Source organism: Rhipicephalus sanguineus, chromosome 1 (assembly GCF_013339695.2).
Source record: "Rhipicephalus sanguineus isolate Rsan-2018 chromosome 1, BIME_Rsan_1.4, whole genome shotgun sequence".
In the NCBI taxonomy this organism is placed as follows: Eukaryota; Metazoa; Arthropoda; class Arachnida; order Ixodida; family Ixodidae; genus Rhipicephalus; species Rhipicephalus sanguineus.
Window position 1 is genome coordinate 97,990,507 of NC_051176.1, and position 18,107 is coordinate 98,008,613.

At 46.1% G+C, this 18,107-nt stretch overlaps 1 protein-coding gene across 1 annotated transcript in view; it reads left to right on the plus strand.

The window, feature by feature from the left end:
* LOC119386302 (RYamide receptor) overlaps positions 1-17,899 on the plus strand; it is an 82,281-nt gene extending 64,382 nt beyond the window's left edge. Inside the window, exons 3-5 of the mRNA XM_049415371.1 lie at positions 2,564-2,785; positions 8,882-9,069; positions 17,770-17,899. Of these exons, the coding sequence (XP_049271328.1) occupies positions 2,564-2,785; positions 8,882-9,055 (396 nt within the window). The 3' untranslated portion in view covers positions 9,056-9,069; positions 17,770-17,899. The remainder of the gene's footprint in view (positions 1-2,563; positions 2,786-8,881; positions 9,070-17,769) is intronic.
* The last annotated feature ends 208 nt before the right edge of the window (positions 17,900-18,107 follow it).

Here is an 18,107-nt window from a genome sequence, read left to right on the forward strand (position 1 = left end):
GGACGTCCTGAGGTTGTTATGAGTACGGACAACAGCACTGGATTAGTGCCATTCTAGTACCTTAACAGACGTCTGAGGGCATCATAATGTCATCAAGGTGGATACTGAGGATGTCCTGAGGTTGTTATTGTGTTGTCTGGGTCTGTAAGGGCTGTTACGGTGGGAGGGGGCGCAGGTGAACGTGCATCCCCTGCCTCTAGGGGCTAGGGAGAGTGCGGTGAGGCCGTGTGTGCGTGGGCCTAGCTGTGCTCAACGTTTGCTGAGCGATTTGGTGGCCCGCGCGGATTATTGTGAAGATATAGTTTAGCTGTGGCGGGCAGAAATGATGACAGCGCGCTATAATTCTGGTAGTATTGTCGCTCTTTAGGAGACGCGGTAAAGCGTCGCCTTGATAACCGGTCCGCGCGTTATCATGCCAGCTTTGCGGCACATGTTTTTACGGCCGGCGAGTTAGATGTTGTTCCCGATCGCCAGTGCGTTCAACACCATGGCACGGCCATTTCACTAATAAATGTAATGTTTTCTGCCATACATGCTGTGGTAGGAATCTACAAACCTCGCTTGCAAACGTGCGAAGATTCGCAAATTTGTCAGCGCTGCCATTGTTAACGTTGTCATACTCTCAATGTTTTCGCTTGGGGGCAAGATTTTTTTAAGAACCTGTTTACTTGTAGACGTGTTTCGTGAAGCGCCGTTTCAGCAATATCGTAACTGAAGCCATAACACAATACGTGCGTAATTCCACATTTTACGATCCCATGCTATATATTCTCAACCAAAAATTTTTCGGTATACCACAAGCCAAAGCAGCGAACTGTATCTTGGTCGCAGCCAGTGAAGCTTTCTTTTAAAAAAAACCCACCCTGTATATGCAGAACCATCACTGACTCCCTTGGAGCAAGGGAGTCATCTATTTCATTCAGGAGCGTCGACCAGACGCATTGTGGACTCCCCTTAGAAAAAAGGTGGTCATCGGCTGCACAAAGAGAGTCAAGCAGACGTGACTCCCTTTTGACTCTCTTTTTTTTAAGAGTGTACATGCTGCTCTGCTACTGTTACGTCACGGTATTCGCCTGGCGTGTAAAATTGTGGTCATTGTGCGACAACTGTGTAGTTGTCGTTGGTGGCGGTGGTTTGTCTTGCGTTAGATTTGGAATACTCTTTTCCCACAAAGGTGAGTGAGAATGTTAGTGATTTACCCACTGTGCACAGCTGTCACATTAGAAGCGCTTTTGTGTTGAGTTTCGCACGCCAAAGCAAAATTCCTGAGAACGAGAGATACATATTGCACGCGTGCATAAGTCGGTCCTAATTCTCAGTGATGGCATGCGTATTCCAAAACGCATGTGATTGAGAATTTTGGCTTAATTGACAGACGTCATTGACTTATTTTTCAGATATGTGCAATTATGATGCAGGTTAACGTTTAAAATGCGGCCAACATTTCAATGGGGGCGAAAGGCAAAGAACACCCATGTGCTTATGTCGGGTGCACGTTAAAGAACCCAAGTTGATCGAAATTAATCCGTAGTCCCACACTACGGCGTGCCTCATAATTATACGGTGGTTTCGACACGTCAAACTCCAGCAATTAATGTTATCGTACTTTCACGCTTGCACTGTCCAGTGGTATCACGTTTGCTAAAATGTTGTAAAAATTAACCTTCATGCTTTATATTGCTTGTTGTATTGATAAGTGCTATAAGTGCTGTGTAAAACTAAAAACGCGTGCTCTAGCCCAAGTATGTTAACGCTGAAAAAGTTGAAATTATTGGTGTACAGTCTAAGGTGTCCATCAAAACAAGACTGTTTTGTGAAGCGGGACTTACTGTATTTATGACAAAGCAGATCGTGCGTAAACGTATACAAACAACACGAGACACACGGAAGTATGCGGCGCATCGCGCACACGCCGGGCCTATAAAAAAAACGCCACACACGTTACTCAACACATGGAAAAAAAAAACAATGAACGTCACTCGTGTGTTGCTCGCATCAATCCTAGGTACAAGTAATTGCACGCGACTGGCCGAGATCGGTAGCACTGGATAGTCTGGTCTGAGGCTGCCGAGTGAGCGCGAAAGGGCAGCCGCTCTCCGCAGCACGGAATCACGATTTAACTCGGCGTGCGCATGCGCGCGCGCGCAAGTCGTGGTTGAGGAGAAAAGTTTCTCCCTTGGCGCTTGCCGCAAGAGGGCGCGACGAGTAAATCGTCCGCAAAGGAGAAAGTCGCGGCTCCGAAGGAGGAACGGAGCCCGTTGCTCCATTATCGCTCCCTTTTTTTTTTTAGAGTGTATGCCCTCGTGCTTAGTGGCGCAACTCTACGGCCTCTAAGATACCACGGCGCTAAGCAAAAAAAGAAAAAGCTCGTCAGTCCAGTTCATAGATGACGTATTGCAATTGAATGACAGTAAGGACGACTGCAGGTCACTTAATGCCACAGAAGCACCGTCTGCGCCCGCTGCTAACGAATTATTTTTTCTAGAAACCTTAGGTCTCGGCTGAAGCCACATCTAGTCATCGCATCATCTTACCGTACAAACTGCTTCATTTTTTTGCGCAGGTTGTCAAGATGCTGGCGACGGTAGTGCTGATGTTCGCTGTGTGCTGGCTGCCAATTCACCTGATGAACCTGATATTGTACTTTGACCGCGCCGCGATGCAACCGGACACTGCCGAGCAGGAGTACCTGTACATCGCGGCCTTCTTCTCCTGCCACTGGTTCTCGATGGCCAACAGCTTCGTCAATCCCATCATCTACTGCTTCATGAGCGACAACTTCAGGGTTAGTGTGTGTTGATGATTAAGCATGCACCCCTAGAACCAGGTTTACCTCAACAGAAGGGGGTCCGCGGACCCCCCATTTGAGAAACAATGGCATAGTGGGCGCTTCCCAACTTCACAAAAACTATGATGATTTATGGCGTAGTGGGCATTTGCAAATGTTCTTGTATTAGTTGCCCCCAAGAGAGTTTACAACGGGCTCTAGAAAGCCTGCTCTTCCAGCTTTCGCTGTGACTGTGCTGTATGTTCCGCGCACGCCTGGCGTTTTTTTATTTTATTTTAACACAGTCAAGTTAGCTCAAATGATGACGGCACAAAGACGAGACAGACAAGGACAGGCGCCATCTAAACGTCTTTCTGTCTGTCTTAATTTGCGCTCATTTGACTTTGTTAAAATGCAAGGCCACCCAGCCCAACAGTCTGTCCTACTTAAGTATTCTCCTTCACAGCTCACGAAAAACAAGACACCTTAAATTTGTGCCTTCAGTTTCGAAAACGGGCTAGGGCACAAAAGTCCAACATCCAGCAGGCACAAAGGGCAGAAAGTTCGACGAATGGCATAAATGTCGTACTACACAGGGATGGAAACGAGAACGAAGTTCTCAGGAAGATCGACAGTTCAAGCTAATTAACAGAAGAGAAACAAGGAATGCCTGTGTAAGGCCGGTGTTTTGAGGAGGATACTTTTTTCTCGTCAGTGCAGCAACTACTGTTCCGAAGCTTATGTGAAAATGTTTGCCTCAGCGACATTCCTACTTCTGCCAATGTACACCAGTTGCGCCACCCTGGCACTCACACACAGCCTGCAAGGGTTTCCCCGCGTAAGCCTTGTAGACATGCCACTGGCTCGCTTCACTGATACTGTGTGAAACTAGGAGATTTTGTTGTTCTTGCTGTGGCGTTTTTCATTGTTCTCTAGGTACTCTCTCTTACCCTGCCACATGCAAAAGAGAAGCGATCTACGTAATTTATATGGTAAATATCCAACCCTTTGCTGAAATGATTTGTTCAAAGGTGGGCTTCACTCTACACAATAGAGAAAACGCACAAATTCTTAGACTGCCGTTTACCCGCGCTTAAATAGCCTTCTTCTCTATGAAATGTTTCCATCGTTCAGAAACGGTCGTCCTACGGCACTGTGTGTAAGGAACCCTTGCACGTTACATTTTTCTTGTCGTTCAAGACTGTCTAGGAATTCACCGCGCCGCCGTCAACCCTAGGTACGCTGCTGGTCTCGACGGCGGTAAGAAACGAAGTTCCTTCGTTTCTCCTGACGTCTCGTATTCGTCATGACAGCATCAAAAACCGTCTGAAACGTATTTCTCGGCAGCGAGTGTTCCGGTGATTGTCACGCATGCGCGGTGGATCCGTTTAGCTAAGGTAATATAATAATATCTGGGGTTTAACGTCCCAACACCACGATATGATTATGAGAGAGGCCGTAGTGGAGGGCTCCGGAAATTTCGACCACCTGGTGTTCTTTAACGTGCACCTAAATCTAAGTACACGGGCCTCAAACATTTTCGCCTCCATCAAAAATACAGCCGCCGCAGCCTGGATTCGATCCCGCGAGTTTAGCTAAGGTACTCTGTACTACTGTAAATCTTTATTAAATGAACAGCGTTTCGACTGGTCTTCGACAAGTGTTTCTTTTGTGAATGTTTGATCGTGAGCCCGCGGTCAAGCGGGGCTCACCGAAAGCGTAGATCTGCCAGAAACGCTTAGCAGCCAGCCGTGCTACTTTTCGCACTTATAACAAACGGGGATTTCCTTCCCACGTACGCCTCGAGCTGCAGCAGGCCCTACAGTCGAAGACCAGTAAATTCTTTAGCCTAACAGGAAATGCGAGCACGAACTGAAATCTGAGTACACTGGCATTTTTGTGCACAATGCGTGAAAATTGAAACTCCACCGCCGCTGTCAAGATCTGAAACCATGACGTTATGGTCAGGTTAACAACGCGTCGGCTGCTTAACTACGAGGGTGGTCTGAAATGTTCTCGGCCTGATGTAGAAAAGCGTTTTGGACCTTCAAAATTATTTTTATTTTTCAACATAGTCTCCTCTCAACTCTACACACTTGGTCCATCGATATTCCAGAGCCAGGATTCCGTCCTTAAAATGACTTTGTGGAAGTCCTGAAAAGTACTCATCCACAGCAGCAATCGCTTCTTCATTTGATGAAAAACGTTGCCCACCAAGAAAGATTCTGAGTTTTGAGAACAGGTGGTAGTCCGACGGGGCCAAGTCAGGAGAATAGGGTGGGTGCTCCAACAATTCGTACTTCAAATCGTGAAATGTAGCCATTGCAAGATGTCCTTTGTGCACCGGTGCATTGTCCTGATGAAAGATGATTTTCTTCTTCTGCAAACCTGGTCTTTCCTCACGAATTTTCTGATTCAGTTGAGTCAAAAGGTCAGAATAATACTCCCCAGTTATGGTTTTAGCCTTTTCAAGATAATCCACAAGCAGAATGCCTTTTAGCGTCCCAAAAAACAGAGGCCATCACCTTTCCTGCGGAGGGAACTGACTTGGCTTTCTTTGGTGCAGAGGACCCGGCTTCAGTCCACTGCTTTGATTGTTGTTTCGATTCCGGTGTGTAATGGTGAATCCAAGTTTCATCCATTTGTTATAAATCTGCGCAAAACGTCCGCTGGATTTTTGTTATACAGCTCCAAAGCACGCTGTGACATCGTCATGCGGTTGCGTTTTTGCTCAGGGGTAAGGATGCGCGGCACCCATCTTGCGCAGAGCTTGTTCATGTGTAATTCGTTATGCAAAATGTGACATACACGTTCCACTGAGATGCCAACAGCCTCGGCAATTTCACGCAACTTCACTCTCCTGTCTTCCAAAACCATATCGTGCACGCGGTCAATCAATTCAGGAGTTGTTGCACTTTTTGGGCGCCTTTCGCGCGGGCCATCTTCAATGCTCTCTCTCTCCCGCTTAAACTCAGCAGCCCATTTCTTGACTGCGAAGTATGAAGGTGAATCTTGCTTGTAAACTTTAACAAACCTTTGGTGAATTTCATTCGGAGATGAACCTTCTTTTACAAAAAACTTTATCACCGCACGGTACTCAAGCTTCTCCATGCCTTCCGGTGCTTCACACTACAACCACTGTGATCGACTGTCAAAGCCAAACTGCTAATCGGCACTAGATGGCGTTTCATCTGAGACTTGCAGAGACTTGTATGAACGTGCACATGAGTGCTACAAGTTCTCGCTCGCGTGATTCTTATTGAGGCCGAGAACTTTTCAGACCACCCTCGTACAACCGCATGTTTTTTTTTTTCACTACGCACTGCTCGGCTTTGTTGACGGAGTAGTGCAAGAATGCTGCACATGGGAATGGGTTTTTATATTGGTCGACTGAGAAAAAATACATAAATATCCGTACACTCAAACGCTGCACTGAGTGACGTACATCTCAGCCTGGATTCATATTCAAGATTGAGGGACGCAGAAAAATTAAAACAGAAAAAAAGAGGAAGAATGCTTCCCGTTCCTTCCAGACCCGGAGGTGACTTGCTTAGGAATACATTTTCCACAACACAAACCAGGTGTGAAATGTCGATCTTTGCGTGCAGAGAATTGTTGAGACGTTTCTATGTACCTGCAGCGGTAGTCCATTTGCCATGTGGCGTTGCGCTTCTCAGCTGGGTGTCGGGCTTCCATGCGCGCTGCGGCAACTGCATTACAATGATGATGAACTATCCGAATATGGGTGCATGTTAATGAACCACATGTAGAGAAAATCAATCGCGAGTCACCAATTACGGAATATTTCAGAATAAAATCCTCGTTTTTTTTTTTTTTCACGTCCAACCTCTAAATGTAATTGAGCTTAAATTTCAAACGTTAACGCCTTGCGTTCATACAGTAGAATAACGCCAACTACGCATCAGTTTTCTATTTTCCCGTGCCAATACAAAAACTCAGATATGAGAGACAGTGGGAGCCCAAATAATAATCTCCCGCTCGCAAGAGAAGCGATTAAAAAAAAACCAATCTGTCACCTGCCGGTTTCCTTTTAGCCCACTCTTCAGTACGTTCTCCGCTAAGATAAGGAAATGACAGCTGCGAAAGCTTCATGAAAAGGCGATATATTTCCGTTGATAGCGCGCCTCTTGCGCGCCTTTCATGAGGACGCATGGCCGTTTCTCAGCTGCGTCGACCAAATTTCAACAGATGCGAGTAGCAAGAACGCAGACTAATAAATGAAAAGACCGCTCGATTACCGATCGTTCGATTCACGTCTAAACATGGAGACGCCCTATTACGCACAGCTTCTGTTCTCCTCGTTATATTCAGTTTTTACAATACATCTCGCGGAGTAGTCGAAGCACACGGCTTCAGGCTACGCAATGGCATAAAACAAGAACAGAAAATGAAGGCAACCTTTACAGTATATATATGAGGACAGGTTCCCAAGATTGATCTGGGAGCCCTTCAGTATACATGTCTGGCAATCCTTGCGTTGCTTTAGAATTGTAGTAAAACACGAGCAAATGCAGACGAGATGTTGTATGCCCGCCCGTGGCATACAACAAAACTTTCCTGCGTACACCTTGAAGATCTGTTAAAGCTAAAGGAAACATTTGCGCTTTGTAAAAACTGTCTTGACACAAGGATTTGGCCAGAACACAAGCTTGCTCCTTACTGGGGTATAATAAGTGGTTAGCCTTCTTTCCAGGTCTTGAAGGGCATACAGTGTGCAGACGCTTGAAGGACTACATTAATATAATGATTAGCTCAGCATATTGGGCTTTACGTATGGCGTATTTGGAGAGCCCCCCACCTTATTAGGCTCTTGCTTTTGTGTCCTTGTGTATTTGTGTAAGCATAGCAAATAATAATAATAATAATAATAATAATAATAATAATAATAATAATAATAATAATAATAATAATAGCCACTGTGAACTATACAATATGTAGGTCATGCGCAAACGGAATAAGCTACGTTGCTTTAGGTGGAACTACGTCCATGGTAATAAGAATGAACGGATATTACGAACATAAGCAGTGCCTGTGTGTGTTACCGCATAGCTCCTTTATTTCCCATTAGGCCTTTGTTGTCAGCTGAAAGGCGGGGCATAGAGATGTAGCATTAGGTTATATTATTTGATAGTAAAAGTAGACTCAGTAAATGAAATACTTTGTCGTGGTTCGTAGCTTCTGTCGCTTAAACAAAAGCGGATACAAATTAAAGAGAACAAAAATAAGTAAACGAAAATCTCCCATGCATTCCTTTCATATACCAATGTCAGTAACATCGGCTGCTGATCTTTATATGGCACCGAAACATCGATAATAGAAAGGACCCAGGTAGTAAGATACGGAAGCAATAAGCTACTATTGAAAATACCTCTAACTGAAAACTGAGCATTCCTTGTCTTTTGTATGGATAAATCATGCGCTTTGCTTTTGTATAATGCAGTTTTTCTTTGATCAAGGAGTGTAACGAAAGGTACAGCCTAAGCTTCGATAGGCCTTCTGACTTCTCAAATACATGGTGTACTGGCGGTAACAATGCGATTCACTGCCTTCCATCTGTCACTTTTTTTTAAAATTTATGCTGACATGTTTACGTGTCATATCGTGAAAATATCTCGCGCATCAGCACATATCTAGTTCGAAGTCGCGCGCACACGTGGTGGAAAGTCTTGAAGTTCGCTTTAACCCTTCGAGTTTTTGCACATTACGCAGTGTTTTCTTTTTTATTCTGGTAGTTAGTCACGGTGGCTCGGCGGAGGCTAATCAGCTAATTAGTTCAGTTCTTAACGCTTGCAACAAGAAGGCGTCACCAAATGCTCGTATTTTACGCTTGTATAGGCAATTGCGTGAAAAGCGTAGAAAAGAAGGCAACTCGAAGAAAACTCGTATTTAGTTGTTTCGAAGCAAGCTGTAATACAGCACTCGTTGCAATGAGCGTGTCGGAAATCCAATACGCCAGCTCCGAATCCTCCATCCGTTTCAATATTGCCTCGGTGTTGCTTCGAAAGCCCTTATGTTGCTTAACGACAATGTGGGCACCTCGATTGCACTGCGAGCTAATTGCAGTTCGCGTGTTGTATTGTTGTCTCTGCGCAGGCGGACGTGATGCAGTTGATATTGAAGCGTAGTTTAACTGGTATCGACTGGGCACGCACCACAAAGCGCTGGTCGCAACAGCCGCAGCAGCAACAGGAGAAGCAGCATAAGGAACTCCACGCCGCTTGCAGCTTGAACGGCGCGCTGCCCGGGATTGCAACATCAAGGCGATGAGTGCGAATATTGAGGTTAGTGGCTTCCTGGGCGCCTTTATTTTAGACACGCAGCCTCAGCTTAACTCATTAATTTGAAATTCGTTGACTTTAGTTCGAATCAATTATTCTCGCCATGTGCGCTGGCAGGGCTAACAGAATTATTTAGGCTAGTGGAACGCGCAAAATCGGATCACTGTTCGCAACAGATCAAATTAAAGGCGTACGCTTCTTGTTGGTTAATTAAATGTAAAAGAATGACCCTCTTTTCGCGGCGGTTGTCACTACTGTTCGCTTTCTCTTCTTATATTACATAAAATATTAAAATCATCAATGAATAAATATAATGATACAAATTAAGAAAGGGAAAGAAATGCGGAAAACGAGGATTTTGGGTAGCGGTGTGTGTTGCGCAATTAAGCAAAAGTTAATCGACAGTGGGTAGTGAATAATGCACGCCTGAAGGGAAGAGAAGTGCCATAAGCAGCGGAGGAGAGCACTTTATCTAGGCGGCAGCATGGAAAAAATTACATGCGGCAAATGATTAAAGGGACCCTGCAACACATTTCCAGGTAATCATCGAATAGCTTCATTAAAGACGTGTATTGCTACACGAATCAACCACCCGGAAATTTTTTAGTATCCGTGAAGTACGAGCGAAGTTACAGTGATTTGTCGCACGCTTTCAGCGCTTTCTCTCTCTTTTCGTACCATCTACTCAACTACGCAGGGGGGGAGGTAAGACACGGAGTTAGGAAGCTACGTCCGTTCGTCAGCGCGCGTCATGACCTTGAGCTTTTTTTTTTTTTTCTGCGACCGCGCGGCTTACTTTCAGTGTGATCGCGAGCGAGCGCTCGGGCACGTTGCGGCATCACGCGGCGGCCGCCGTTATTGCAGCTCACGATGCTCAAATCAGCCAATGGCCGTGGACTTTGTGTTTATGGCGTAGTCATTTGGGTTTATAGCATGGAGGAAGGAAAAATAAGGAGAGGCCCTGACGTCACATTTGTGAAGCCTCTACATCGCAAACACCCGCATCGCCTCCTAGCGAAGGAGCCTCGAAACATTTCGCGATTTCCGCCGTGTCGTTTGCAAGCGCATGCGCGATTCGAGCCTTTTTTTTTTTCGCCGTGCAAGCGGCGCTGTGCGCCGCGGCGCAGTCGATTCACGCATGCTGGGGGGGGGGGGGGGATCGGAGATCTCTGTTCCGCGTTCGTTCTGGCGGTGTTACGTCACAAAAGTGGGCGGTCCGCAGCTCTCTTCCGCCGAGAGGAAGAGGACAGCCAATCGTCAAGCGGTGAGCGGCGAGCTTTCCGGAAGTAGACACGCATCGTTTGTCCTCGGCAAAGGGACCGTATATTTCAAAACGAAGTGTTTCTCGCTTTCTAATAAATAGAGTTGTTATACGAAAAGATATTGTTTTTCTTTTCAAGCTCAAACAGTTTCTGAAACAGCAATAGGTTTGAGCGCTGATATTTATTGGTGTCAGTTTTTCTAACACGCTCATTATGTGAGGTCGCGCACGCGAAAAAAAAAATAGAAAAGTAGCAGTTGGCGCAGTTTTTCAAGATATCGTCCCACCGGAATGTCTGGCTTGGCTCCCGGGTGTCGAATCGTCAAAAGGAGCTTCTGCTGGCTTTTATAAAAGAGCACCCACAGATACCTACGCCGTCATGCCCACAGGGGCCGTCGTTCACGAGTGAGGACCGGGACGACACGTGGCAGTAGCGCTTTTGAACTAAGAAGTCCCTGCGCGTAAGACCACAGCCCAGTGGCAGGCCCGTTCATTTTGTTCGCACTGTTCGTTTCGAGAACAGAAGCGACGCCGCACTCGCTCATGTTTTCAAACGCATCTCGCACCTCCAACCGCAAGAGAAGCACACGTCGCAAGCGCCATTTTCTCAAAATCAGCTGTTGCGGCAGCCGCAACATGCCGTGCGAAGCTGTTTGTTCGCTCGAGAGAACGCGTGCGAACGGTCTCGCGCTCCATTCGTTTGTAGCAGACGACATGCTTGTTATGACGTGGTATGACGTCACCAAAAAATAAAAGATCAAGCAAAAAGAAAAATGGCTACGCCCCTCAGAGACGTGGTTTTTTCCGGCTTCGGCCAATCGCGTACGCCGCCAGAATGGGTACAGAACGAACGGCGCAGAACAGAGATCTCCGATCACCCCACTCGTTATGCCGCGATATGATGCCACCAAAAAAGAAAATATCAAGCAAAAAAAAAAAGAAATGGCGACACCCCGCGGCCTTGAGTGGCATCTCCCGCTTCAGCCAATCAGCGCGCTTGTTCTACCCCAGGAGAACGAACAAGCGGAACGAACAGATCTCCGATCGCCCCCCTGCTCCTTGTGTGTGTTCTTTAGGAAAGCTACGCAATGCCCAGCTGTTGCGTATGGTTGCGTATACCGGGAGCAAATCGCGCGCACTGCGGAAAGTACTGGGTGTCACTTTTCATGTGTACGTACACGTCCGCTTCATTGCTGATCACTAATGCATGGTATTTGCATGCGAAGCACTCGGATGTGCGCTCTGTTGCTTCTTACTCATTGTGTCAACTCAGAACACACGTGAACTTTTGTTTTTGCCGTCTGACGCGCCGTACATAACATGCGCCGAAGGCATCGTACGTTTTTAGAGGCTGTGTCGTTCAGCGAAAGGGCAATAAACTTATGTTGTTGTTATCGGACTACGTGATGTATGTATTGTGCGTTATGCGCTCGCTGCGTGCTTTTGTGTGCGTACTGGAATTACAAACTTTACGTGCACGATCGCGTATACAATACAGCGGTGTCCTCTTTTCGACGTGAAGTTACGTCAACTATAGGTTAGCGTTGCGCCGAATAGCTACCACGCTCACTCCATATACACGAACAAAGAACCGCTAATCCGGCAACAGATCGGGAAATCGGGCTACGAGAAAAGGAAGGCCTAACGCCCAGCAGAACGCGTAAGTCACTGCTAGGTGAGTTCGAATACGATGGTGCAGGGGCTGAACGTTTTTGATCACGGCACCTACCGGAATTCTGTACTGTTGCACAAAAACGCTCCACGAAGAATTTCAGCACGCAGCGCTCGGGCCTGCCACGCGCGAAGAGCCTGGTAAACGCCTGCTTGCAACATTTTACTGCGTGCGAACCGCACAATACGCGCTAAGTTTACGCCGGGACTACAAACCTGCGCAGAAGCTAATCACCGCGGAGAGCACGCCGCGGGTCGTCTGCTGTTTTGTGTGCCCCATACCGGTTTGTTTGCCCCATAAATCTGACGTCACTTCCGCCACACTTATCGCAATGCATTGAAATACGATAGGGCCTCTCCTTAGTATTCCTTCCTCCATGGTTTATAGCATCATATGTAGAGAACCAAGCCAGCGATTTGTAGGTGACTTTGAGAATTAATTGTAAATTCCAGGCCACGTGCTCGCTATAACGTTTGGCTCACGTATTCTCAGGAGCCTCGACTAGCGATCGAAAGCGTTTTCTGACCATGCTTACAAAGTTTTGCAGGGCCCCTTTAAACATGTTTTTCCCTAACAAAGAAAAGATTAACTTTCGACGTTGTGCTCTACCACTACTAGAACCTTTAGCGGGCATTCGTGCTTTCGCATAAACTGGGCGGCTAGACATGTACCGAGCACATGCATTACGTAATGTGTTTACTTTAGCACGGGCTTCTTCCGCACGAATCATGATTCCAATACACGTTACGTTACAAAATTCAAAACCAAATTTTAGGAGCACGCGTTTAAGGTACGCAGCTGTTATCACCATCATGTTTCTGCAAAGTCAAGGAAAGTTGCCAGCTTTTGCGGGATACTGCCTATGAGATAGCACTGGATTGGACTCGCCACCAAGATAAGCGCTGCCGTTAATTGCGTCTCCAACAGCTCTCAATATGTTCCCTATTCCTTGCGCCTGGTGGCCTCCATGGGGCGTTTAAATTTTTTTAAGTGACAAAAATAAGAGACACTTCCTGCGCGCCACTGGGCGGTCCTTCTAGGGAAAACTGCACGCTCAACGCGTTTCGTGCACAAACATTCTTCTGATGCAGTGCAGTAGCCTCTTCCTCCTTTCAGAATGCGGAAGCGAAGACAGTGCATTTCGAACCATCCACTCCTTTCTATGCTGGTGTTTCGCGTCAGGCCTACCGTCATTGTTATGTATCATTCCGAGAAAAATAAATGTGCGAGCTATCACTTCTAGCTGTGGTACTGGCATGCAGCATAACTTAGAGGGACATTAATGAGCACGCGTCATTGAGCCGTGATGAAGTTAGATTCAGCAGTAATTATGCAGGACTAGACACGAAGTGAAGGAGAGAAACACTGCATACCGTTTATTTCATTTTAGGGTGATCGCTCTCCGTGATTGTCCTAGTTTCAGCAGCGCCCGTATAGTTGAGGCACTAAATCACTGTCACAACGCAGAGGCGCGACAAATAAGCTGATCAGAAAATTACATTTTTCTGCGAGAGGAAGCTTATTTGCGACGCACCGATGCGAAGTCAGGGGAATCAGCCAAGCGTGGAACGTGCCGCGGGAGTGGTCGGTCAATCTTGTCCTCGCTCGGGGGAAGGGGGAGGGTCGGTTGGTACCCGCTCGCAAGAACATTAACTGAGGCCGGAGACTTTGCATTAATGAAGTTTGCATCGGCTTGTAGATGGAAGTTGAACGTGAATTGATATCACTATGCATGCGCAGTGGGGCGCGCATATCATGGCTCTGAATAGCCCGCCGTTGTGGCTTAGCCGGCAGAGGCGTTGCGCTGCTAAGCTCGAGGTCGCGGGTTTCTTACCGGCCACGGCGCCCGCATATCACTGGGATAAAAATGAAACAACGCACATGTAGTACCTACATTTAGGTGTACATTAAAAAAAAAAAACAGGTTGCCGACTTTGATCCGGAGTCCCTAGCTACGGCATTCTTCATAATATTATGGTGGTTTTCGCAAGTAATAATAATACGCTTTATTATTATTATTATTATTATTATTATTATTATTATTATTATTATTATTATTATTATTATTATTAAATACTGCTGAATTATTATCACTGCCATCACTTCACTGCCGACGAAATCGTTCTGATCTCTTATTTCTTTACAAGCTAGTCCACGGTATCATATCCTGCGCTGTACTTCTCAATTGTGTTAATTTTCCAATTCCGCATAAGTTAACCAGAGAGAACAGACCGTTTCATGTACCCGCCTGCTTCTTCCAACACTCTACCGTTCACAGAATACAAAGTCGTTATAATATTAATTTTCTTGATCTTGATGCTTTTCATAGTCCACAATCATTGTTTTTATCCGAGCTTTGCACTGTTTTGACATAGTGTGGCACAATGTACAAACTCTTCCCTTCTCAGTTTTTCCGCATAGTTGTATATATGCAATCTAATTTTTTACTCCCCGTCAATATTTCTTGTGTTGTCTTATTTTACTCCTCCCCTTTTGTGTTCATTTTTCTTTGTCTACGTGTTTTTGCTCTTTTTATTTCTGTAAACTGTCTGCATTGTATTGTTTATTTTTATTGTTTTTTTTTTGCGTGCGCCTGCACAAAGACCTTACGGTTGTTCCTGGGCACGTTAAATAAACGATTGATTGATTGATTGATTGATTGATTGATTGATTGATTGATTGATTGATTGATTGATTGATTGATTAGATTGTTGTTGTTGGCACTGTATTTTACACACTACACCATAAACCACATCCAACTAGCCCAACTTGTAGACCTTATTGTGACAAGCAGCGTCGCTTGAGTTTTAAGGACAGATACAAGCACGAATCCGACGATGGCGAATCCTGGTGACGAATTCGACTGCAACTGCTGCCGTTTCCTATTCTCATTTGCTGTACAAGGCCACAGAGACATATCGCCTCTTTGGCTACGTTTGAATCCCCCGCGATCATCTTTAAGCTTTCGTTGCAGGTCAATTCGTGCAGCTGTATAACTGAATTCGGTGTGCGAAAATGGACGGGGCAGGACTGGGTGCGCCACTTCTAGCTAGCCCGGCTGGCTGAGCTATGTGTATGCACAGCTGAGCGCATAAGCTGACTGTGTGCCCTGTCTTGCAGATAATCTACAGCTTAAGAAAAGGGCTGGTGAGCCGAGATGGATAGCGGTTTCGTGTACGCTGTTCTTTTTTTCGCGCGGGTAGCTCTGCTTGTCGTGTTATATCAGACTTTGAGAGACGCGCTGAATTAATGTCTAGAAAGGCATATGTTGATTGGAGATGAAAAATATTGCAGGGCAGGTTACAAGACACTAAAGGGAAATAGCGTTTTAGTTTACATTACGTTACAGATCTTGCATGTGAGTGGTGATGAACTTGTTTTGAAGTTTTTGAACGCTAAAACTCGCATGAGATTGGCGATGAGTGACAGTCATATTAGGGCAAGGTGTGGTGATGTGGGGGCCCGGAACAGCACCTTACAAATGCGGGAAAGCTGACGAGCCGTCAGAATGTGCATTGTTGCGTCAGGCTTCGCGCGTCTTCTTCGTATCCTGTTCACGCTCGCTTAAAAAAAAAAGACGATCATGTCTTCAAAATAACCCGAAAGGAGGAAACCGGGCGGGGCTATTGCCTGCATATTTCGCAAGGCTAGATCTGCCTGCAACCTACATCCTCCTCCTTAATTTAATTACATTGATAGATTAATGATTAAGGACGTCTAAATGGTATCTACAACAGCGCTTAAGTAATAGAGATACTAAAGTAAATGTAGGACACTGTACTTGCGACTCCAGCGGGACATTCTCGTACTAGCCTGATGGCATAGCCTCTCGACAGTAGAATGTGATCACTAGTACTAAATAACCCATGATAAGAACATTAAGGCGGAACAAAATGCAAGTCTAGTATTTTCTATTCAATTCCAGGAGAAAATGTGTTTTACGCTTTGCGCATAGTTGATGCACGAACTCGCATTCCAGCGATGAATTCGTGTAACAGCAACCAATCTGGAAGGTTATGCTTTTGGGAGACATGAGAACCAAGATAAATACTGGGAGCCCGAAACAAGTCATGGCCACCACGTTAAGACACCATCCCTTGAAAACAACGCGGGTGGCAGAGAGGTTTTGGATAGATGCTCGAATGACAGAACTAGCTCTAACTACAAGTGAGGGAATATGTCGCGTCCGTGTGATGTGGTGATGTCTCCAGCTGTTGGATTCCGGACGCGCTTTTGGTATAAGACAAGAAACTACAGCGCCGCCTCTCGGACAGTGATGGCGTATGCGACGTCACACATGCGATCTTAACACGACGTGGTCTTATCCAATAGCGAGTAGTTCCAAAACACTCTGCATTTCGTGTAATGGTATACACTATCTTTTATATATTAACTGTCACTGAAGTGCCTTTATAAAATGAAGGTGATTTAGTCAAGCGCGTTTTTTTTTTCTTCTTGGATTTGTAGAGATGATCAGAATGTTTTCACATCTTGCTCTTCTTTTGTGCATGAAACAGTGCATTCTAATGTTGCTACAACAAACTGACAGCGCTAGAAGTGTGCATCATGAATCCTAGATGCCTCCTCCTTTGTCTTCTTCCTTTACGGTTACGCGCGACACTGTCGATAGTGGAAAGCAGAAGTGACGTGTAACTGGAACGAGGTACCATTACATTTCTCGTTGGCTATGAACATACACGTCAGTGTGTAGATAATTGGCATCGCGGTTCTTTCGCGTTTTCCTTCAAAAGTCTTGATCCACAGCTATTGGCGTTGACGACTGGGAAGGTGCGGCACACGCAGAAACAGAACACATGCTTCTTTGAGGAATGTTTTGTGGCGCAGCCTTAGTAATGATCCATATAGACAGTTTCGCTGTTTACAAACACAGACCCTGGACGGCTTCCGGTTTCGTGCACTGACGCATTGGCGGGGAACAAAAGCCTTGGCGGGTAGCCCGCAGATTTTCAGCACGTTTCACCCTGTGCCTAGCCAAATATTTCAAATAAAGATGCTTCTAATCTATACCCAACATTATAAGAGTTAGTCCTTAACTTATGCGCCTTCCTTTTATCTGAAGGCGGAAAAATGGACTTTCCTCACTCTGACATAACTTAAAAACATGCTTTCCGCTTCGGTGTTGGAGTGAAGGACCGGAAGTTTCTTGGGGTACAACACGTGCTGCTACTATCGCAGTCTTGAAACCGTCTATAGCTCCTTCTATGTCGACATTCAGCGCCCCTTCTTGAAGCAACGCACAAACTGACTACACTATCACATAGGAATGCCATCATTGGTTTCTGCCTAGGCGCGTTCTCTTCGCCTTTTGCGCCTTTAAATGAGCGATGCAGAAACCGGGTTACTGGAGGCACCCTACCGCGTTACTGGAGCTACAAACGCTGGTAGATTATTCTGCTGTACTTCTTTTTAGCAACAGCAAGCTAGAGATGCTTCGTGTTACACAACTGTCATCGTCAAAGGAAAACTTCAAAAATCTGGATTGTGGTAAATAAGTCATTGCCGACACCTTGTACTGACAGATAGTTGAACATAGTTGGTCCCGTCAAAAGGGGCATTGGGATTTTTGGATAAATCTATGCCACAGCATGACGCCATAACCTCGCTACTCCCGTCTCCATCTCTGGTAACTCGGTATTTAATAAAGGGTGACAACTGTGAGCAATAGAATAAGTCATGCTATACAAATAATTGCGCTCAGCAGGGCAGCGGTAGCTACATAAATTGCAGTGCTTCCTTCATGTGGGTGCAGGTTGACCTTCGACAGCTGATGATGACCTGCTGTTCCCCTTTGGCAGAGCACGCCAGCCGCACGTTGACCAAGCGGAGCTGCTCGTTCGGTGGCTCCCTCCGAAGCAGCACGGTGGTAATGTCTACCGCCGCTGCAGGCGCCAACCACTTGGGCGCGTCGAGCGTACGCCGGCAACAACGCAGCAACGGTTTCCATGCCTCGTCCACTGTCATGGTACCCCTGCGCACCCTCGCTCACCCTGGCCAAAATGTGAACACGGGCGCTGGCGCAGGCGGCGCAGCCATCCGTGTTCCGATTTACGCATAAGCTCACAGAGAGGTGGCCAAATTGTGTGCTGG